The sequence below is a fragment of the Pseudochaenichthys georgianus genome, chromosome 19 (genome assembly GCF_902827115.2).
Source record: "Pseudochaenichthys georgianus chromosome 19, fPseGeo1.2, whole genome shotgun sequence".
In the NCBI taxonomy this organism is placed as follows: Eukaryota; Metazoa; Chordata; class Actinopteri; order Perciformes; family Channichthyidae; genus Pseudochaenichthys; species Pseudochaenichthys georgianus.
This window is the reverse complement of record NC_047521.1, coordinates 15155431-15179485: the sequence shown is the minus strand read 5'-3', so window position 1 is coordinate 15179485 and position 24055 is coordinate 15155431. Positions and strand designations below refer to the sequence as shown.

The following is a 24055-nucleotide window of genomic DNA, read 5'->3' as shown; positions in this document are numbered from 1 at the left end:
AGACTTAAGTGATGTCACTTGAGTCAACCTATTACATTTCATGCAGCTCCCTCTGAAGCTACCAAAACTTTATAAAATGTTTAAATATGCAGCACTGTCTCTGCCCCAACACCTTTAAACACAGGTGGATGTGTAAAATCAATGGAATTTGTTTTTCATGAAGCATGTATCAGACAAAAACCAAAGAGAAACACCAACATTAAAGTCTTTTCACTTTGCAACAGAGTACCTGGAGCTGTTTCTGTTCAAGCGCCTCAAAGTGACTATTTACGGTGGGTGTAAAGCAGCCCCTAGTTGACTGTAAGCGCTTGGACTTCCTGTGCACTCCTCCCAAAACCATTCCAACATCATTACCAGCTAGGGCATTTGACTACAGATTGCAATGCTACTCAATGTTTGTTCTAATGCTTTCATCAGTCCAGTTCATCACTCCATGTGAGTTTCCCTTTGGAAGTCACACCCACTCTCTAACAAACATCATCATCCACCTGGGTCACTCACAATGGAGAATTAATTGGCTTTACTCGGTCATGATATTCCCCCTGTGCCCTGCAGCGGTGCAAATCCATCTGTTCTGAGCTGCAGTGATGGCGTAAAAACATGCGGTCCTGACCCTCCTTATACGCACGCACGCACGCACGTGCGCGCGCGCACACACACACACACACACACACACACACACACATCGGACGTGCAAGCACTGGACTGACTAGCTTGTTTAAACACACCCCCACTGTGATCCTGTACTTTCTTAAACTGCTTTAGGGATGTGATGAGCACCACTGAGCTCCCAGTGGTTCATTCCCAGATCATGCTTGGTAGTGTCTGAAATGTTGTTATTTTTTTTGACTCGCAGGCTCGAGGCCATTTCCCATGCCTCAGCAGAATAATCCCAATCGAACCCTTTATCACTAGTTTTTGACAGCCGTTTGATTACATCTGCATTCTAGTCAGCGCATCCAGCCACTTGCTAGCGTTAAATCATTGTTCAATTCAATGAAAAACAAGCCTGTCAAAGTCTGACTCATCTCATGCCCTAGCCACACGGAGACGAAACGGGTCGTATCCGCTACAGTTCTCTATCATATAGATAGACGGTTCGGCCACTCGAGGCCGACAGGGAAACGTAGATAACGATAACGGGTCCCAAGGTGGGTAGATCTGCGGACACAATGCTCTGGGGGGCCAAACGGCTCCGTGATTACGCCCTATACGATCATTTCTTCATAACGAAAATACTGACGGGCTGTCCGGAGAGAGGAAGGAAAAGAGAGACTCTGTTTATTATTCTTATATTATTATATAGAGTCGTTATTCATTTGTTTTAAAGCTCAATAAATAACAAAGAAGACCTTTGACCGGCACTTTTATCATTTTGTCCGGAAGATTTAAACTTTAACGGACATGTTGACCGGCTAGGGTCTCAGTCTTTAGACCAGTGGTCACCAACCTTTTTAAGCCCAAGATCACCGACCTTGGCCTAGGTGAAAGGCGAGATCTACCTATTGCAGAATTGAGTGAAAAAGACGGCTCTGACAGTGCTTCCAATTTGAGGCCTTTTATATAGGCTAATTGCATCTGAATTACTGTTACAATGAAGGCTCCATAATCAGCTCACGGCATATAGGCAGGGGTAAAGTGCTATTTTTTATGAGTGGGGCGGACCTCACCTTCTCTAGGGGGGTCCGGGGGGATGCTCCCCCGGGAAGATTTTTAAATATTGAAGTTGAAAGCATCAATCTGGTGCACTTTGAGAGCAACATGAAGAGATCTATGGATACCTCTCTCAGCACCCATTTGAAACAGAACTGTAAACAGATTTTCTTTTTCTTTATGGATATTTTACAAATCACAAACTGTATTCTTGTTTTACTGCCATATAGTATTTCATACCTGTTTTTCATTTATTCTCTTATTGTTTGTATAATGATCATATGAAGGTGTGCCTCGGAAATAATCTTTTGAATAATTTGTGACAAAACCGTTCTAAACACTCGGAGAGTCCTTTAGCTCCTCAGTCTGACAGGGGAGGACTCTCCTCCAGCTTGTTGTGGAAACAGCTCCTTCTGTCCGTTAGTGCAGCTAGCTAACCAGATGCTAACATCACGGCCCCCGCTAGCACTGGTCCTTCTCTCTCCCTCTCCCTCTCTCTATCACACTAAATGCGCTATTGCCACACACACACAGAGCCGAGCTTGAATGACACAAGCACACGTGTATTTCCATGCAACTCTCTGATTGGTCTGATGACTTGCCTCTGTTGCATTCACTGAACAGGGGAAATTGCAGTCCTGCCGTCCTCTCTTGAGTCACGTAAAGCACGGTTAATGTATTATATTATTGAGGTGTCTCAAATATACGTCAATCAAGTGGCACCTGCTAACGAGGTGGTGGATGATAGGTTTACATCTAAAAATGTATTTTTCAAAAATTATTTTAATTTTATTTTTCTTTCTTTTGTTACTTTTTTTTTAACGGCCCGTGATCTACCCGCACCACACTCGCGATCGACTGGTAGGCGACCACTGCTTTAGACCTTATCCTGTGTGAATACTGCAGGTGTCGGCTTTGCCACCAATTAGCAGAACTCTTGTATTGCTCGCCATCCATCAGCGTGCGTTTGATCGGTTGTTTCTCCCTCCCCACAGTGGGAACCCAAGGTGACACGTTCATTCATCCCATGAGATGGCTATAAATGTTTTGCAATAACTATCTAAGGGCAAAGAAGGTGTGTTTGTTCGTCAAGCTCTATTGCTGTGCACTCTTTGAATGCCAGAGCACATTCCCTGCAAACTTTAAAAAGTCACGTCTCGGCGGATCTAGCATAAGAGATGCAATCGGATGTATTTCAAATGTTTTAGATGCAGATGTTCCACTGTTATCAGTAGCTAGTTTAAGGCCCCGTCCACACGGAGACGATTTCAGTTGTATCCGCTAAAGTTCTTTATCGTATAGACGGTTCGTCCACACGAAGCCGAAACGGAGCCGCGGCTTTGGAGCCCGAAACCAATAAACTTTGAAACCGGCTCCCAAAGTGGGTAAGTCTGGAGACGACACGCTTACGGCTCCGTGTGTATGCCCTATACCAGGGGTCGGCAACCCGCGGCCCTCGAGCCGCATGCTGCCCTTTGAGCCCTCTGCTCTGGCTCCCTTGGGCTTAGACAAAAGTAAGAAGGAAATAAAATAAAAGTATTAAAAGACTATTTATTATTATCTTCTTGCATGGTTGAAAATGTTTCGTATCTTGTATTTTGAGGTGATACTGTGACACATAAATAAAAAACAAAACGGTTTTAATTAGGTCAACTAAAATATGCGTCACATCCTGCTACGGTACCACGCTAGCGCCTTTTCTTGCAGGTGAATAACCTGACCCCCAGCTCGATGAGCGAGCTATGGATAAATCAAATAAAATAAAAGTATCGGAGGAACACAGGATTTAATTCTGCGTGGACAGTTATATGTTTTCACAGCAAACGATGCTGGTTTACCGGTATGTTTGATATGTAGAGAGAAGTTATCAAAGGTGCTGCAGCCTTTACGTATCGAGGAACAACCAGGGAACAACACGGGAGAAGAAGACAGCTGACGATCTTCAGTCATAATTCAATGGGGTATGTAATTTGTTCAGAAAACAGTTTTTGTTATATTCCATGGAATGCTCTTAACGTCCCGATGGCAATGAATATATTAAATGCTTGGACAATAAATACATACAAAAATGTATCTCCGGAAGCCGTAGCGCTGTAAAAAGCACGACAGCCCTCCCGGCTAAAATGATTGAATGGCCTACCTCAGCCTTCCATCTGTGCACAAACTTATCTCGTGCCCTCATTGGTCATGTGCGCGTTCGTGTGTGTTGGAGGAGGGAAGTCTGAAGGAAGAGACATATTTTTTCCGGTTGTGTATTTTCAAATTCTAGCGCACTCGAGCTGGTTTCTCCATTCTTACCTACCCTACCTTTAACTCTTTTTAGGGTGCAGCTATATGTTTTATTTATTTCAAAGTGGGCCCATTTTAATTATATTTGTTTTCCTTCAAATGTGCAGAGGACTCCCCAAGTGCTGTGTTTAATTTATTTTAAAGTAGGCCTGTGTATTCTTTTTAATTCTCCTCATAGGAGTTCTTTGTTTCTTATTAGAGGTTAATAGTTTTATATAATGTAATAAATAGCCTAATAAATGCAAAACAACTGTAGTTTTTGTCTGATATAACAATAAATACAACTTTATAAGCTATCAAGCTACGAAATATGTTTTGCGCTCCAGACAAAAACTTTTTTTTTGGAAAAAGGAGCAAAATGGCTCTTTTGGTCAAAAAGGTTGCAGACCCCTGCCCTATACGATCATTTCCTGAATCGATGACGGCATAGCCCCGCCTCTCCCCACCTCTCCTGCTCACCCCGCGTCATTGCTGATGCGTTTCACCAACAACAATGGCGGATCACAGGGTTGCGTTCGTGCTCCAGACGCTACTGACCATGACACAGGTTTTCGTGCAAAATCTACAGCTCCTCTACCACAACCATCAGCAACAATAATAATAATAATAATAATAATAATAATAATAAACGTTATCGGTCTTATTCGCTGCTTTTGGTGTATTTTGTGGCGGAAGTACAGCGTCACGTACAGGCCCGGCATATGTACTACAGCGTCTCCAGCGGTTTCGTTTGGACGGACACATTTCTTGAACCGATTCCGTGTGGACAGAAGACTTTTTTGAAATCGACTTCGGTTAGAAATCGGTTTCGTCTCCGTGTGGACGGGGCCTAAGACAGTCCCATAAGTGCTGGGATGATAGTAAAGAGAGGGGTTTTCAGAACTTCAGGATTAATGAGAGCTGTTAGACAGAACAATGTAGAAAATCTCTATATAGCTAAGTGTGATTGAAAAGGTTGGGCGATAAGTGCTCAAGGTCATTGTTTATAGAAAAATATGTGTTAGAAGACCTTTTTAAATATTGTCAAGTGATTTTACAAATTGCACTATATAACTGACACCTAAACATAAATTTGGAAGCCTTGTGAAGCAGCTTTGGAGATCCTTCAGTCCTTCCTCACAGTCTGGGCTCTTCACACATGCCACATTCACCCCCCCACAGCACCAACAGATGGCTCTTTCATGTCCGCACATCATGATAACACCACTAATGGAGATGGGCATTAGCAGAAGTCGTTGCCTCCCGCTTCTTCTCCACCCATCGCCTCTTACTTTCCCCAGGTTGTAAAGTGATTCATGGGCTCTAATTGCCCAGGGGAAAACTGCATCAAACATGTACTGCTGTTTCCCCGAACTGACCATGGCTTAATAATGACAGCCTCTGAAGACCCTGACCTTGAATCCCACTTCACGTTGTTTGCACCCTTGTTTGCGTTAACCAAGAGATCTAGAATGTGTTTGCTTTTTCCTTATACAATTTATTATTGTAAATGCTACAGAAAAGCCGATATAAGATTGTATGTGAATGTGTTCTTGCCTTCTTAGAGGTACAAGTACCCTGTAGTTAAACCTTGATTTTTGTTAAAGAGCACTTACTGAATTAGAAGTTGGCATTTGCTTAAGCGTTATAGAGTCACTGTTGGTTTTCTCCCAGGGATGAAAAGCCTTGCATCACATTTTTTAAGAGAAAACAGCTGCTGGCTGTTTTGTACAGTCAGCTAAATGTGCTCCTTAACAGATTTGCATAGTCAACTTTTCAAAGCTCTGTGCTCTTCAACCTTATATCTTGAGATGTGCTGAATCTCTGCTAACTAAGTGCTGTCATCATCATCAATCTGACCAATGTTGATTTCAATGGTTTTTTGTTTTTCAGTCACAATGAAAAGCAACAACCGAATACTTAACATAGATCAATTGTAACTAGCTATATTTTAACTAGTATTTTATTCTCCAAGCGAAAATGTTACACTTTAACCGCTAAAATTAATCAAACCGTTAACTGACCACAAAAAGACAAATAATTGTAATCATTGGTAATTTGATACATGTTAAAATGGTTATAATCAAGTTTAAAGAGTTATAATACACTGTTTTTGGTGATTCTTCTTTAATTTTTGTCTCAACATGCAAAAGACTACATTGGTTTGTGTTGCCTTGCAGGCTTATTAGGACAGGTGATAAAACTCTTCAGGAATTAGATCTGAGTGAACATCAGATGACCTTCTCCAATTTAGTTTATTTCCCCAGATGACGCCAACAGTTTCTTGTGGAGCGGTTAATTATGTGTACGATTGGTAGATGGAGAGATGAATGAGGAGTTCTCAGAGAGCCCAGTGTGGCAGATGAAAAGATGAAAGCCCAGACAAGCTGAAGAAGCAGCTCTTTAACTGGATAAGCCAAGCCATCAGTCCCTCACAGACTCATTAGGAGAGTGTTTTTGAGGCTGCATGGCTGCCGTTCGGAGTTCTCCCCATGACTAATCCAGGACCTGGAAGGCAGGAGAGGAGGAGGAAGAAGACTACTCACAGAGAGGGAAAAACCTGTCAATGATGTGGTGATCCTGTTTGCCCCTGTACAACACATCACTTACAAAGATAGAAAAAGAGAGCCTATGATTGTATGGGTATCTGAGTAGAAAGCCGGCTGGATAGTCCTGCGTGTCTTTAATAAAAGCAAAATTCTTTAAATGATTTCAGGCTTCATTAAGGGAACTTTAATGATGCATCACCTAACACAAAACCTATGAACATGGTTTAACTTGTAGTATCCACTACACACATTTACCAGTTGATGGGCAAATTGCTCCACCTGCACAAATAAGACAAAAACTAAATGTGTAATTCTCCAAGCACCTAAAGTGTGAATCGCACGCCTAACTGGGCTGCCAAGGAAAGAGCATCTTGTTGCTCGTGTGCTATTTGCACATTTTTAAATGAAGTAATATGCATGTATTTTGACTTGCGACTGATCATGGCAGCAGTGATTATAGCCAGGTGAATGCATTGGCCTTCTCTGCTCGAACCTATTTTTTGGGAAGTACTGACAGTAGTGTCATGAAAAATAAATGATACATCCATGCATGCCATTCAAAAAAAAGGAGAGGACTACATTTAGAAAAATTATCATATAAACAAATTCCTTCTCGTTCCCTTTTTAAGAGGGCAGATTGCACTTTATGGACATGTTTGAGCTGTTATATAAGCGTAGGATGGATGGCAGATGCAATTGACGTGGAATTAGTGGTGATATCACTGTGTATATTTATGAAAAGCTCCAATATTAGCATCCAGTAAAAAACAAAGAGGAAATGTTATATATAGCTCCATAGATGTTGGACAGTAAGCCTCCCACATGATGTGGGCACAATCATCTCAACGCCAGTGCTTTTCAAGCCTCTTTGCTTTGACGCTTTTTGGCATTTTGAGCTGCAAAGAACAGCTTGACCTTTACATGGCTTTCCTACTATGTTGCGTTGTTAATACGTTGACAGTTGTCTTCTCTCTCTTGTGTGTGTGTGGAGTGGTAGTTCTGCAATAATGAGATTAAGACACGGCTTTACGGAGGAACCGTGGGAGAGACATGAAACATCACCAGCTGCTGCTACGGGTATTTGTTTGGCGACGTGCCAGTGTAGGTTAGAGCCTTACATTAATCTCACATCAACATACATACTCACAGGGCTTTGATGTTAAAGCCAAACACACACCACCTTCACAGACTAATCAGAGAGCACTACCTGGAGTGTGTGTTCATGTCCGTCACTATACCTGCCTTAATATGAGGTGAGTTAATATTGTGTTGCCCATGATAGCAGTGCTCTTGAGTGTATCCTTTGAGCTGGCCTTTGAATAGTGACGCCCAAGGAGCGATAACATGCGATTTATCTTTTTCTCCACATGGATTTAGCAAAGTCGTTATCACGAAGCAGCAGGGCGGTTGTGAGTGGAAGTATTCAGCATGTGCATCACACATTATAAGATGAAAATGTGTTTCCACAAAGTAGCAGTTAATTAAGGATTGCAGAGGAATAGAAGTCAAAAAGAGCATACGATGGAAATTAAGCATTAGCTTTTTTCAAAATGACCTTGTTTTTATTGTCTTGTGTTGGCAGACAAGTGGAATGACAGATATCAAATAAGCATCACTTGCTACACTGAGCACCCTAGGCAGAAGGTCCATGATCGATTTCGTTATCGTATCATCGGACCTGAGGCCGTATGTTTTGGACACTCGGGTAAAGAGAGGGGCGGAGTTGTCAACTGATCACCATCTGGTGGTGAGTTGGGTCGAGTGGCGGGGGAAGCCTCTGGATAGACCTGGTAAGCCCAAACGTGTAGTTCGGGTGAACTGGGAACGTCTGGAGGAGGCCCAAGTTCAGGAGGCCTTCAACTCACACCTCCGGCGGAGCTTTTCGGGCATTCCTGTGGAGGTTGGGGACATTGAACCAGAGTGGTCGGTGTTCAAAGCCTCTATTGCCGAAGCCGCGGTGGGGAGCTGTGGTCTCAAGGTCTTAGGTGCCTCAAGGGGCGGTAACCCTCGAACCTCCTGGTGGACACCGGTGGTCAGGGAAGCCGTCCGACTGAAGAAGGAGGCCTTCAGGGATTTGTTATCCCGGGGGACTCCCGAAGCAGTTGCAAGGTACCGACAGGCCCGAAGGGCAGCAGCCTCATCCGTGGCCGAGGCAAAGCAGCGGGTGTGGGAGAAGTTCGGAGAAGACATGGAGAAGGACTTTCGGGCGGCACCAAAGTTGTTCTGGAAAACTGTCCGACACCTCAGGAGGGGGAAGCAGGGAACCATCCAAGCTGTGTACAGTAAGGATGGGACGTTGTTGACCTCAACTGATGGAGTGTTGGGACGTTGGAAGGAACACTTTGAGGAACTCCTGAACCCGACAACTCCGCCCTCTATGTTAGAGGCAGAGCTGGAGTATGACGGGGGATCAACGCCAATCTCCCGGGGGGAGGTCACTGAGGTCGTCAAACAACTCCACAGTGGCAAAGCCCCGGGGGTGGATGAGATCCGCCCGGAAATGCTGAAGGCTCTGGGTGTTGAGGGACTGTCATGGTTGACACGTCTCATCAACGTTGCGTGGAAGTCGGAAACGGTACCGAAGGAGTGGCAGACCGGGGTGGTGGTCCCCCTTTTCAAAAAGGGGGATCAGAGGGTGTGTGCCAATTACAGAGGCATCACACTACTCAGCCTCCCCGGGAAAGTTTACTCCAAGGTACTCGAAAGGAGGGTCAGGCCGATTGTCGAACCTCAGATTGAGGAGGAACAATGCGGATTCCGTCCTGGTCGTGGAACGACGGATCAGCTTTTTACTCTCGCAAGGATCCTGGAGGGGGCCTGGGAGTACGCTTATCCGGTCTACATGTGTTTTGTAGACTTGGAGAAGGCGTATGACCGGGTTCCCAGGGAGTTACTGTGGGAGGTGCTGCGGGAGTATGGGGTGAGGGGGTCTCTACTCAGGGCCATCCAATCTCTGTACTCCCAAAGCGAGAGCTGTGTCCGGGTCCTCGGCAGTAAGTCGGACCTATTTCCGGTGAGGGTTGGCCTCCGCCAGGGCTGCGCTTTGTCACCAATCCTGTTTGTAATATACATGGATCGGATTTCGAGGCGTAGTCGTGGGGGGGGGGGTCTGCAGTTCGGTGGACTAAGGATTGCACCACTGCTTTTTGCAGATGATGTGGTTCTGATGGCTTCATCGGTCTGCGACCTTCAGCACTCACTGGATCGGTTCGCAACCGAGTGTGAAGCGGCTGGGATGAGGATCAGCACCTCCAAATCTGAGGCCATGGTTCTCAGCAGGAAACCGATGGACTGTCCACTCCAAGTAGGGAATGAGTCCTTACCCCAAGTGAAGGAGTTCAAGTATCTCGGGGTCTTGTTCTCGAGTGAGGGATCAATGGAGCGTGAGATGGGCCGGAGAATCGGAGCAGCGGGAGCGGTATTGCAGTCGCTTTACCGCACCGTTGTGACGAAAAGGGAGCTGAGCCGGAAGGCAAAGCTCTCTGTCTACCGGGCCATTTTCGTTCCTACCCTCACCTATGGTCATGAAGGATGGGTCATGACCGAAAGAACGAGATCGCGGATACAAGCGGCCGAGATGGGTTTCCTCCGCCGGGTGGCTGGTGTCTCCCTTAGAGATAAGGTGAGAAGTTCGGTCATCAGGGAGGGACTCGGAGTTGAGCCGCTCCTCCTTCGCGTCGAAAGAAGCCAGTTGAGGTGGTTCGGGCACCTAGTTAGGATGCCACCTGGGCGCCTCCCTAGGGAGGTGTTCCAGGCACGTCCAGCTGGGAAGAGACCAAGGGGTAGACCTAGGACCAGGTGGAGGGATTATATCTCTTCGCTGGCCTGGGAGCGCCTTGGGATCCCCCAGTCAGAGCTGGTTGATGTCGCCAGGGAAAAGAAAGTTTGGGGCTCTCTGCTGGAACTGCTACCCCCGCGACCCGACCACGGATAAGCGGGAGAAGATGGATGGATGGATGGATGCTACACTGAGGCAGATGCTTCATTGGAGACGCAGTGAATATGCCGCAGCTTATTTCTGAACATAGTTGAAATGTTTGCTGTAAAATCGGCTGAATGCTTCTTTCCATTTGACGGCCAAATGACTTGACAGTGTGTCAAACCAAACAGCTCCATTTCCTGACTGCATTTTTGATGAGTATGACATTTGCCATACAGATCAGCATTGATGCACACTTCAATCCACATGAGCCAAAAGGGCACATCTGCCCATATGCTAAGGCCCTATATGGTCATCTTTAACACACTGGTTGTGGCTGCTGTCGATGGTATAACTCCAAGTGAATAGTTTCACTGTATTAAACTTGACTTCATCAAAACATTTTCAGGCAGTGCGGACATTTTTCTCCAAATGTTCCACGATCAACAAAGAGCAGAAGCTTTTTTACTTTACACTGTAGTTTGCGCCAGGCACGATATGTGTATCTAAAAAGGAGTCGTGACCATAAAAAACACAAAATGTTATAGTTTTAATTGCTTTGTGATTCATCCGATAACTTTGAAAATGCTTCATTATCTCTCAACATGAACTCCAGTGCAGAAAGTCGGAGTCTTTCGGCTCACTAGAATTTGGAACAGTGCGAATTGTCTCATTAGTAATCTGTTCACCTCTTCACAAACTTTTCCCCTGGATGAAAAGCAGCTTTTTGCTGTCATTGTTACCTTTCAGATCTTTGTGTGTATAGGCCGGCGGAAGCTATGATCTTCAGCTCTGACAGTGGCATCTGCCTGATGCTGCAAGTCAAAGGGTCTGGGCTTTTCTCACAGCACTCGCATGACAGATGAGCCCTCAGTGGCCTGTGGGGTCAGACAGAAATCATATATTTTTCACCGTCATTCTATACCGTCTCACATTCTATGAGGACCAACTCTCAAACACACCAAAGTCATCTCTACCGTGGCCTCTGTTATCAGTTCAGGGTTCTCTAAAAAGCAGCGAACATGTGTGCCTTCTGGTCTTGAAAGTATCTTCCAAGAGATATGAAGTAACATTTGAATCATTAACTATGCATCATATATATTGTATTTGTGTATGACCTAAAGCCAAAATTAACAATCGTTATTAGTATTGATTAATCTGACGGTTATTTGCTTGATTAAACAATATTGCAGAAGAATTTCCATCTCAGTTTATCAGTCAAAGGTCATTTCAAATGTCTTGTTCAAAGCCCAAAGATATTTCAGTTTAATATGAATTCAAACGGAGAAAAATCCACATTTTACAGGCCGAAAACAGCCTGTTCTGCTAACTAATCAATTTACAATTTTACTTGGTATTGCAACTAAAAACCATGACAAATGTGTAATCTCTATAATCTCTGTAATCTCTAGTCTTTGTAGTATTTCCGTACACACCATTTCAGATTTATGAACTAAAGCACTTGATGGATTTAAGCTTTAAGATGTAAGACCCATTTTGTTTCTTGGTGCAAAGATTTCATTTTAGCACCATCAGACCAGCTCGATGTAAGAGCTCTATATTGCTAAAAGTGGTTTAAATGTTAAAGTGGAGTTGGGGAGTGAGGTATTCTTCCCTCAGTGAAAATGAAAAGGTCGAGCAGATGAGAGGAGTTCTTTTCACCCCAGTGATATTTTTGAGTCATGAGAGCCTCCCTCAGCTTCCCTGGGGTTTGCTGCTCGCTTTTCATTCTTACTGCATGGTTAAACTTTATCCAGAGCCTCATAGAATTGGGTTGAAAATATGTTGACAGATGAATCAATCTAATTTGAGATCAGGTGTCTGAAATAAAGGTAATCGAATTGAATAAATTGCTGTGATAATGGAGGTTTTTGACCTTGCCTTATCTTTGAGCAAAGGCAGATATGCCAGCTATGAGCTGCAATAGTATGCAAATAGTTTGTGATCATTATCCGGGATGCTCTCTGAACTCAATTAGCAAGTATGATCTGCTGATAACTTTCATTAGCATATTAAGCTAGGTGTCTGCGGCGCACACACCAGCAGAGCTCACGTGTCTGTGCCACGGCTGCAGGAAGTTAGCTGATTGAAATACCATTTTAAAAAGCAACAAGGGTGTGAGAAGCAAATGCTCTGTCTGTGCTGAAATGTAAATGTACAGCACACCCATCAATCAGCCGTAATGGGGTGATTTTCCTGACACTGACAGTTTGATGGAGCATATTTATCATAATGATGCCATATGTATCTGACTGACTCTAATGTGTAGGAGGTACTACGCCGCTCTCTCACTGCCTAATTAAAAAGTTAAAGGATCTCCAAGTTATGTTTCTGTCTCCTTAAGCAGAAAACAGGGAAGCCTGTGATATCTGGAGATGAATAGAGCTACCTTGATTTCCCTGCTGAACTACAGATGAAAAAACAAGCATACAAATCAGTAAGAAGCCAGGTTGTTTTGAGGAATTACACGTTTCCCCAGAAACGCTTTGCTGAAGGCAAAAGGAACCTCTGAAATCAGTTGGAGAAGTCTTTGATTACATTTATAGTAGCAGCTTAAATCTCCCCAGTCACTAGTGTGTTACTTGTAGTTGTAATGGAGTTATAAATAACTGTTTAGTCTTTGTCTCTGCCTCTTCATCTGCATCTTATTTCCCCTCTGCAGCATAATGACCAGCCGTTACAGATGTTGCAAGACAGCCAAGCATCTTTCCCCCTGGCATGTGGCTCTGTTAATAATGCAAGCTATAAAGAGCAGGGCGCAACACACACTGTATAACATGCACTTAGCGTTCACTATACGGTCCTACCGGAAATCAATATGACAATTAATTATGACTGTACAATAATTACATTTCTTTTTATAAATAATACCTTTGGACTACAGAACTTTTGTAAGTATATCACATTTATTTAAGAACCCCAATTTCTTAATTTCTATCCAAAGATGTTTTCCAAGACACATTTTTAAATCTATGAATGCCTTTAATCTAGTTTGAAATGGCTCTTTTATAGCGTCTCAGTCAGAGCCCACTGAGGGAGAGTATATTCTATTTCCATCCGCCTCATTACGTTTTTTCACTTTAATTAATGGCAGGAGGAACTGTCCTGTCTGTTCATAAGAGTCCATTATACGTCTGATGTCAGGTAGACTGCTGGCTACAAATAGGCATATGGGTAATGGAGTTTATATTGTCATGTGAAAGGCAACATGAGAGAGAAGCAGTCATAAAGCATGTTTATTGAAAACACCTCACGCTGATCTACAGATTCTGCACATCAGTCATACAGCGAGCACAGGAGATCCCATCTGCCTGCATTTAACAAAAGTAGTGAAACCGTGAAGGAGTGCTGCTTCTGGAAAAGGGAGATCAAGTAGACATTTTTGATTACAGCTGCATTTTGCCTGTTGACTCATATTTAGCCAGAAGCTGTGAGTAGTATTGATCACACTCGCTCCCTCACTGTGTGACCCAGCAGTGGGAGCTGTGTGCGACCTTGGTAATGTTTGTAGAAATGTACACCTGTTAGGGATTATGATGATGTTTAGTTGGCCCCATCTCACCGTTAACCGATATCCAAGCCTTTAGCAATGGGAAACTATGATTAGTAAATGGTGTAATACCACTATAATAATGTAGATTAATCTTTATCTGCAGCTGTGCATAAATACTGGGTTTATGGCTGATGAAAATGTTAACGTTATAAATGAGGCTTCAAACTATTTGGAACGGCCCTTCAAAAAACATTATTTTTTTCGATAATTAATAACTGAAAAGAATGAGCCCCCATTGAGCAGGAATATTTCTCAGCCCGCAGTCGCAGTGGATGCAACCACAATTTAGCATTAGACCGGTGTTAAGCGCATCAACTATATTGACATGTTCACAGCTGCAGAAAATTGAGTGAGGTGTGCGGAGGTGGGAGTGGGGGGAGCTGCGCTTGTGCAGACAGGATGCTGGTAATGGGCTGTCTGAGTGCTTGGGAGATGGGAGGGGGGTCTCCCACTCTGAGGCCAGAGCGCCGAGGAAATGGACTTCTAATGACTTATTCAAAGGTGTTCAATGACAGTTAACCTTTCCAGCTAATGATTAAGGTGACTCTTAATATGTATCACACATCGGCCCCGAATTTTGTCAGCAATGGAGATAAATGTGGGACATGAATATTGTATGGCTTTAAATACCGCTGATCCCAAAGCATTGGCGTCTTAACAGTAATGGTTATTCCTGTTAGAGGTCAGTTAGACAGGCGATGAGGGAAACCCAAGCCCTGTTTCCACGGCGATGAAATCTGAAACTACATAAAGTAAGAATCTCCAAGATGAAGTGTGGGGAATTCCTGATTCCCACAGTTAGAATAAGCGTTTACCTTGGGTTATGACAAAGAAGAGGGGGGGGTTTCTTGGAGCTGGCTCTGCAGCAGATGTCGGTGCACCTGCCAGTGTCAGTTGCATGAGCGTTACATCTTCATGCAACTTTAATGCCCGCTCATTAGGGATGGGTATCGTTTGGAATATATCGATTCCGGTTCTGCTTATCGATTCAGGTTCTTATCGATTCCCCGTTTCGATTCCAACATTTTAAAAGATAGAGGTCAAACGTTTAGATAACAACAATATCTTTATTTTTTTAAGCTTTAACTGACGTTTTTACGTTTTTACAAATAAAAAATATACATGCAATACAAATGTATTGCACAATAGCTGTGCTTTATTGTAACTGAGCTATGCCTGTGGCAAGCTATTAACAGGCATTACACTGTGCCTTGTCTTTTTCTTTTTTAGTGTAGTGGAGCCTCACTTCAGAGCGTTTACCGCGATCCATCTTTGGTGTTATGAAGTGACTGAGCTCGTGAACTGTCTACGGGAGGGCGGGGGAGCCTCCCTGCGTGGCAACTGTAGACCTCTGTCGTCTGTCAGCGCAACTTACATGATGCCGTTTAAAAAAATTGAGGACGGTGCCGGCCGTCAGCATACCGAGCCGGCCGTCAACGACCCGCTGACGACCGGCCGTTCTGTGATTCTCCGGAACACACAGATGGCCAGTCCGCCCTTACCCTGTATTCCACCGGGTCACCGCCGGCGCCGCGGCGCAGACGGACCCGGTGGAATACTTTAGGAACCGTTAAGCAGAACCGAAATTGTGTATTTTGTATGAGTACCCGGTACCCGGCATTTTCTTATCGGTTCTCATCTGGAACCGAGTTTCGGTTCCCAACCCTACCGCTCATGAAACCTTGATGCAATCCACTTACAGTAAATGGCATAAAAACAGACCTTGTTTCCCCTTGCCATTCTTATCACTGTATCTTCGTTTACTGACTTTGGAAGTCATTTGTTGCCGTTTGAATATGGATTAGTATTTGTGTGGTTTTGCTCACATTATGTTAACCTTTTAAGCCCGGCGGGGGCTGCCGGAAACTGTGTCTCAGGGCTTCTTAACATTTAACAACCTATTAATGTGTCATACCCACTTAACGGGAAGAAACTCAGCTAACTGACGATATCAAATGAAAGCTGAGATTCCACAGATTCTAGAGGTATAAGTATCATCACTGTGCACCCAGAACTCAAACTGGCAAAACCAGACAACACACGCCGTAGCTTTACGGAGCCAAAACGGCAAATATGTCTTACCTTTGCTGTTTTCTGATCAAAAGTTGTGTTCAATGGCATTAAAACGCATAACAACGCTGCTGAAGGTTGATCCAATGTGTCTGTGTCACTTTGAAATGATTACTGATAATCCATCATAAAATTGTTGTCAAAAACTGAGATTTCATATAGAGTGTGTGAGAGCTACAACCCAGCTTCCGGTTTTGGGCATTCTGGCTGTGCTTCACTCATTCACCAATGGGTAATGTTTAGATGGATTTAGGAACTTCCATCTTGATTCTATTGGCTCTAACGGTTCAAAAGAGGTGTCAATCATCAAAATCAACCGATGGGTTCCAGAGATATGGGAAATACACCCAAATGACCCCAGAAGTGTTTTTTCTTTTGCTATCCTCTCTAAAAAGGTCAAATGTCACTTGTTTTGCATCAATCTTGATACAGGGTACCTATTATATGTTATTGTTTGGATTCCTAAAGCTTTTATTGTGCTATCCCATCATTCAAGGGTGGTTTTCACTACAAGTAATGTTGTTTTTTTTTAGACGGACACTATAATTTAAAATGTTTATTGATTCTGATTTTTCTACATCCAACTCACAGGTTTATCATTGCTTTGAGACAAAAGATTATTAATGTACCCCTTTTTAGAAGTGAAGATATAGTCATTGTTCTGGGAATGTCATGTTCGAGCCTGAGACCTGGAAAACAGGCTCAGGGCTTAACAGGTTAAGTTGCAACTATGATTAAGTCACCATAAGAACCTGTAGGGTTACTTTACATAAAGTTGGGTTATCCCATCTGCTTTGCTAGATTTTTTTCTCTCCACGAGTATTTCATACATTGTTGTATTGCTGTATCTGCCAGGGAATGAAGTTAAATAGCAGATGGACCTCTGACTTTGTAAGCAGCAACCATAATTTCCCTCTAAACGCTTCATGCCACTTAAGTTATTATTAACATTTAATTCTGAAACATCGGAGTGGATTAACTCTTCAGACAGCATTCTCATTATCAATCTACTCATAGCATCTTTTTCAGGAGTACTTCGAGAGCCCCTTATGTACCTCACTCTGTGCAAGAGAAAGACTGAACCTGTGCTTCGCCTCTGTTCTGTTTTTAGGGCGAACATTATTTTGTCTGATTCCAACTTTAAAAGTATTCTACCAATGTATTCATTCATATTTGGCAATTCTGTATACAGTGTAAAAGTATTGTTTATGCTTTGTGAAGGAAGAAATGCCACTTATTTAAGTAGATAGACTCTTGACATTAAGGGTTCCCATCCAAAGTCAGACATTTCCCCCAACTTACCCAAGTTAGTCTTTTTTAAAATACAATTTCCATTATTTCTTATAAAGTCCACTTCAAGTTCAAATCATATTGCTTCATGCTTTTTTGCTATTGTAACTATTTTAAAAATGTTGTTACTGTATATGACATTTTCTTGTGTAAATTGCTGTCTACATGGGGTGTGAATATGACTCTGGGGGATACTTACGACTTGAGTAGGCAAAGCACAGTTTTCTGAATGTGACTTGTCAGACCATGTAATTACAAACAACAGAATGTAAATACTTATATATTAAGGTGGTGAAAGAAAAGCGTGTGTCATCAGAATTCAGAAGGACAACATCCAAAGTGTTTCTTCTTGTTTTTCCAGAGTGTTCCTGCGGGCCATTAATCAGTATGCAGAAGTGCTGAACAAGAAATTTCTGGATCAGACCAACTTTGAGCTACAGGTAAGAGCTGAACCATACATTTTTTTCTTTTTTATTGTAAAACACCTCGACAGTCCTCCCTCCCACCTGAAGAAGGATGTTCTTTTAGTCATTTGAATGGCATTTTACTGGGTTTTTCAGATGCGGCATTGTTGGAACTTCTGAATAGAGGGGCACAAGAAAAAGAAAATCTGTATGCAGTAGACATACAAATGGTGGAGAGGGAACATCAATTACTCTGTAATGGTCGGCAATTTGATGTTCAGAATATTTTAACCTGCTGCTCCCAGCTTAGAACAAGTTTTTGTGCTTGCTTTTTAAATGTCTAACATTGAAGCAAATTAATGTTGTTGCCGACAAGATTGCAGTTAAAACCTGAATCCATTGTTTTACCAGTGTTTTAGTGTGACTTAGAGCAGTTGGAAGTTTTTTCTTCCCTTTTAAAGCCCAGAGGTGCATATAATGTATCCTGATATAATCACATAGCATGTAAAGTAGCAAAGTATGGTCATTTGTTTAGCAATTGTACCTGAAAAATGTAGTATTTTGGCTTATGGGTATTCTCATTGGGAAGTCTGCACTGAAAACTATATAAAGACTCATTTTCTGATCATGAACTGATTACTTGTGTGAAAAAAAGCTTCCCGACACAAAAGTGCCCCCAACACATCGAAACCTTCTGATTGAATGGAACAAAATAGCCCTCCAGCCCACATATTGACTTTGGGAATGAATCATATTGCTGTAAAACTGCTTTTTTAAATGTTTTTTATTCATCTCACTTTCTGTCTTTTTTTTGTATGTGGGTCAGCTGTGGAACAACTACTTTCACCTGGCTGTAGCCTTCCTTACCCAGGAGTCATTGCAGCTGGAGAACTTCTCAAGTGACAAAAGAGCCAAGATCTTCCAGAAGTGAGTACGAGCTCTAGCTCAATCCACAGGGTCTCCTCTTCGCACACGGACACGGCCCGAGCTCCCTCAGCAGCATGAACAGGCTTTATATAATTCATCACACAAAAGCTCATGGGACACCCGCTGCAGCGTGGCTCCAGTGGAGGCTGCTCCAGTTGCTTGCCCTTCTGAACAAAGCCTCAACGTAACTCCAGGGGTTACACACAGCACATGTTGTACTCAAATCCAAGGTATACAAGTTTGGAATCCCCTCGTGAAATATAGGAAACAAGTCTTTGCTTCCTGCTTTAAAACTGCTCCAAAGCACTTTTTATTTGTTTCCCTAACAGATAAAGGGGAGAACATTTAAATATCAGAGGGAACCGAGTTTTTAAATGTCGAAAACATTTGAAATCCACAAAGTTTAAATATTTGATAGGCTTTAAAATCTGCTCCAGAGGCTTCACTCAGTTATAAATACAGACATTGGTTTTGTTTCTCGCTCATCCTCTGTCTGTGCCTCCAAAAGCCATTCATCTGCATTAGTGTTTTTCAGAGTCTGGTAATGCAGCCAAACGCGTAAAGGCTTTCTGGGCACACGTAGCGCATATTGGCTCTAATCTTCATTTGGAGGAGCTTTTGTCACTAAAGCATTCATCACACTGGCTCGAGCCCGAGCCTGCGAGGCTCCTCGTTGGTCAGTGCTTTATTATCGGACCTGATAAGCTCCCCCACAAACAGCCAAACACTGACAACAAGACATTCCCAGCCACCCCCACCGTGCCTTACTCCACTTGTCAGCGTTCCCTGAAAGAAACAGCTATTTCATTCTCATACACAACAACTGCCATTCCTGGTGTAAGCAGAGCAAAAGGCGTGCTCTCTGCCATTGCTATTTCCAGACTATTTATTTAACTTCCAAATGTGTCATTTCAATACAACCAGAGCAACCAAAAATATCTCTATACAGGGTCTTTCTTTCTAGCTCTACCCGCCCACTCTCCTGCTTTGTCTGTCTCTCTCCCTCTCCTCCTACAGCTCACCTTCTCCCTTTTACCTCTCCGTCTCTTCACCCTGTCTCTCTGTGTGCTGAGGCATGAACTGTCAGTCTTGCCTGCAATACCAATTATTGTGCCTTGCTTGGGAGCAGAGAACAGAGGGGTACAATCAGAGTTGTGTCGGGCATGGCTCTTTAGCATCGGCTTTTCTCACACCTGACTTCCAGTGATGTTTGTGACGTCCTGGTGATCCTCGTTTCCCTCTCAAGTTAAGGTCAGGGTACTGACAGCATGCCAACATGTTTTTCAGACATGTACAGTACTGCAAGGCCTGGACATACAGATCCATGCGTCTTCTTGTAGCTGTTAGGGATGCTTTGATACTGACCAAAAACACAAAATCTGACTTAAAAAAGTAATGTTGCTGTCCAATCAAAAAGCCTGCAAACAAATCTGTGCTGGAAAACGTAAAAATGGCAGTATTGCATAACTGGGTTGTGTAAGGGAATGAGACTAATTGGCCCAACTTAAAGCACCTGGCCTGATTAAGTCATTTTCTTTGTTTCCAGGTGTCAGCATGTATTCAACTTGGATGAACACATCGTTATTTATTCAGTTCAAAATCAACCACAAAATAAGTTCACATTTTTATAAGCCTGAAATTATTCTTTATTCATGTAGGAGTACTCCAGCCAGATCCTGACATACACATAGAGAGAGCTGTATAAAATGAGCATGCAGTAATGTCATGGTCATGTTATTCACAATTTTTTTCTGAGGAGACACTGTCATATCGTCAGGTTTTGTGAATTGACTTTGCTTCAGGCTTTGATCACGTCATTTGTTTCAACACGGCTTGTCAATCACTTGTGTGTTTTATTCTTTCTTGCGCTGTATGCTCCCATGCCTGTATTCTGTTCCCATCATCTCATTCCTCCATGTCCGTTTCCTCACAGTGTTGCTCTCTGCTCAGCAGTGGCAGTGGAGAGCCCCAGATCCACTCCCTGCTCACCGCCGACCCTCCATCTATCCTCACTTTCTCATTCTTAGCCCACCTCTTTGAGAGCTATCCGACCCGTAGCTGTTAGCGACGTGTTGTAAGTCCTGACAGCCGGCAGTCACTGCTGTCTGTCCCCCTGCCTACAGGAGTGTGACAGACCAGCATCCTGCATCTGCTGCAGCTCAGAGGAGGACATGATGCCTCTTCCTGAGCAAGCATCTGTGCACCTATATGTATAAAAACGCAAGCTAGGAGAAAAACTAAATGCGCAGATGTGTGCTGGAATGAATAATAAGACACACATGAGTTGCAAAGTGTGGATGAGAGGCAAACACGTTGAAAGATGTAATACATAATGCATGCAGCGTTATAGTCATTTATAGAGGCGGGCAAATCATTTTATACTCTATCATCTTGCCAATACTCTGCTTAGAGATCAATCCTTTGGCCTCACTCTTCCCTCTGACAACTAAATGTGGTAAAAGTGTTGACCCGCCAGGCTACAAAGAGTCGACGCAGCTTCTTCGTTAAAGATTTGTTCAGTCCTTTCCGTCAAAAATACATTAGGACGTCTTTGAAAGATGTTGGCAATACAATCAATTTGGTTTCAGAATGCCAGTGGGGCCGCAGGGTGCAAGGGAATGTCACACTGTGTGAAATAGACTTTAATTAGAGAGCAGGAGAGTTATCCAGCGTCAAACTCTTATCTTGTTACTTCTCTCCAATGTCATGCCAAGGTGTCATGCCATCGGTGTGTTAGAAGGAGACAGAGGTGCCACCATGGCTCCATCAGTCACTCAGCGTGAGAGTCTGATGTGAGGCACGTCTGATTCTTGGTACGGGCCAAATGTGCAGCCGCCTGCAGCGCCACCAGCTGGAGAGGAAGTGAGACTAGAGGAAAGGGTTATTGATGACACATTTCACTTTAAATGTCGCACAAAGACATGCCCGATAGTTGATTTATTGTGTTGCTGATACATTGCGATAAAAGTTTGCACTGTTGTATTGGTGCCCACTCTATCATTAAGAGGTGTGTTTATCAGTTACCACAGTTACTAAGTTATCACACTTTGTTTTTAGAACACCTTTTAAACTAATCAAACACACTTGAAGTGCCTTACAAGCAATGGACAGAAATGATGTTGTTTAATGTACGGACATCTCAATAAAATAGAAATAACGAATAACGAACTGTTAAATGTTGATCATTGCAATATACAGTAAAAATAAATATTAAAGATGACAATAGAATAAGAGGGAGTTCAAATATCATCTAAAACCAGTTATCTAGCTTGAATACAAGGTTGTTACCAAATGCAAATAATGTCCATATTAACCAACATTGTCAAGTGATCTGTAATTGTATGCTGGGTACCGTCTGACCTTTTCAGCCTAATTGATGTTTACACACATTAAAGGACAGTGGGTACCAAGGCATGGCAGTTAGGATAGAGCCCATAGACTTTGCCTGCATCTTGTATTTAACACCATGCATGAGCATGTCTTGGTTGAGCGTAAAGACTTTGAAAGTTTGGCACTGTTTCAGAAATATAATCACAATATGCCTTTCGGTGCAGTTATTCCCCATCGTGAGCAAGCAGTGAAAATACATTTGATGACAGCATGCATTGGTGCGGCAAAAGCTTTCTATACCAGGCCAGCAGAAATATGAGTCAAACAGTCAGAAACGGCTCTCTGAGGACTGTTATCTCCATTGTGTCCTCCGTTTTCTTGATCTTAAAACAATTTCAGGCTTGAACCTACTCTCTTTTCTTATCCATTGTCAAATTGCTTTTCAAGGAGATAAATCTATTTCCGTGGTTGATCCTTCTCGCATAACTGCTCTCAGTGCCTGCCTCCTTGCCTACTGTTTCCACCCCTGTTAGTCTCTCCATCATTCACTGTCTGTCTTTCCCTCCCTGTCCTCTCCACTTCACTGTTTGTCCTCTCCGTGACCCGGGCCTGTGTGGCAGCAGGGAGAGGGCCCCAAGCTGCCGTGAAGATTGGTTCATGACCTAGACATGGCAGAGCTGATCAGCTTATAAGCCCTCATTCACAAACGCTAGACAAAAAGTCAAAGCCTGAGCCGTCCAGCTTCTGTTGCAAATCTTTGTTTTATATAAGGGCTCTTGAAGCCCAGCGTCGACCTCGAAAAAGACCTTGTGATCAAACATATGCATCGTGTCCTATGTCAAATACACAAAGCCGAAGACAGCTGACAGCCTGCTGAATGCTGGCATGAGTGTGTGTCGCAAACTTTCACAAGTGGAAATGACTCGTCATGTACATTTCTAATCCAAATATCGAATTAAGACAAAACAAACTAACCATGGTCATGACATTGTGTGAACTGTCATTCAGGAATAGAGGAATAGAAACTGAAGGAACTGCTCTCCACCACTTATTTAGCTCAGGAACAGATAACCCATATTGTTTCAATACAGTATATTTTCTTTAGCTTGGTCAATACATCCAAGCAAAGCAGCACTCGGAGGGGCTTTGAAATACAGTTTTTACTCTATGACTGCAAGAACAAAAGAAGATAAGTCTGGCTTTGATAAATAAATAAACTGCCATCCACTGTGTTGTGGATGTTGCTGGAAGCTTTAAAACAGAGCCCTGGTTTTCAGCACTTGTATAAGTTTAATGTTTAGTTCACATTTTCCATATTTTGGCTGATTCTCTAACGGTACGTCCACGCGGCAGCGTTGCGTGCTTCAACAGAGACGCTTCCCATTCACTTTGAATGGGGTGACGTCACGCTTTGCCGAACTGCATTGTGGTTCCGTCGTGTCGCTTTGCCTCCGTTGCTCGCTTCGAAAGTTGAGAAAAGTTCAACTTTTCAAGCGTCTACGGAAGCGCCAGCCAATCAAATCATATGCCAGTACAAGCTCTAGCCCAGTGGTTCCCAACCTGGGGGGCGCCAAAGATCGCAGGGGGGGCGACAGGCCTCAGATGATTTGAGGCCAAATATCATATTTAGACTTTAATTTATTTTAAAAAATAAATAAAAATTATACATATAATTGTAACGCAATACATGATTGTCACTAAAAGCCTTTTCTCTATATTACAATAAAATATAAAAAAATAATTGATTAATTAATTTTAATAAAAATTGAAGTTTGTAGCTATTATAGGCATAAAAAGACAGAAATGTATAATTCTTTCTTTAATAGAAATGTTTCTTCTGCCAGTAAAGTGTCCAAACCAGGCTTTTCTGGATAAGCGCATTTTTTAAACATAGTCATTGTCCATGCCCGTTTCAGTTGGATTATTTGTCAGTTGCTCCGATCGGTCTCCTCCATTTTGTAGATTATTTACGACTTTTGAATCCACATAAACACATCGGCAAAATCCGGCTTACTTTGAGCATGTGTTTTAAACAGTTGAATCCCTTTGTGAATTGTTTCCACTTGCGCCGTCCTTTAATTTCTTTATACAG

General features: G+C 42.9%; 1 protein-coding gene across 1 annotated transcript in view; it reads left to right on the top strand.

Annotated features, from left to right (window-relative positions):
- dock1 (dedicator of cytokinesis 1) overlaps positions 1-24055 on the top strand; it is a 189293-nt gene that overhangs the window by 129142 nt on the left and 36096 nt on the right. The window contains exons 30-31 of the mRNA XM_034107070.2: positions 17664-17742; positions 18533-18633. Of these exons, the coding sequence (XP_033962961.1) occupies positions 17664-17742; positions 18533-18633 (180 nt within the window). The remainder of the gene's footprint in view (positions 1-17663; positions 17743-18532; positions 18634-24055) is intronic.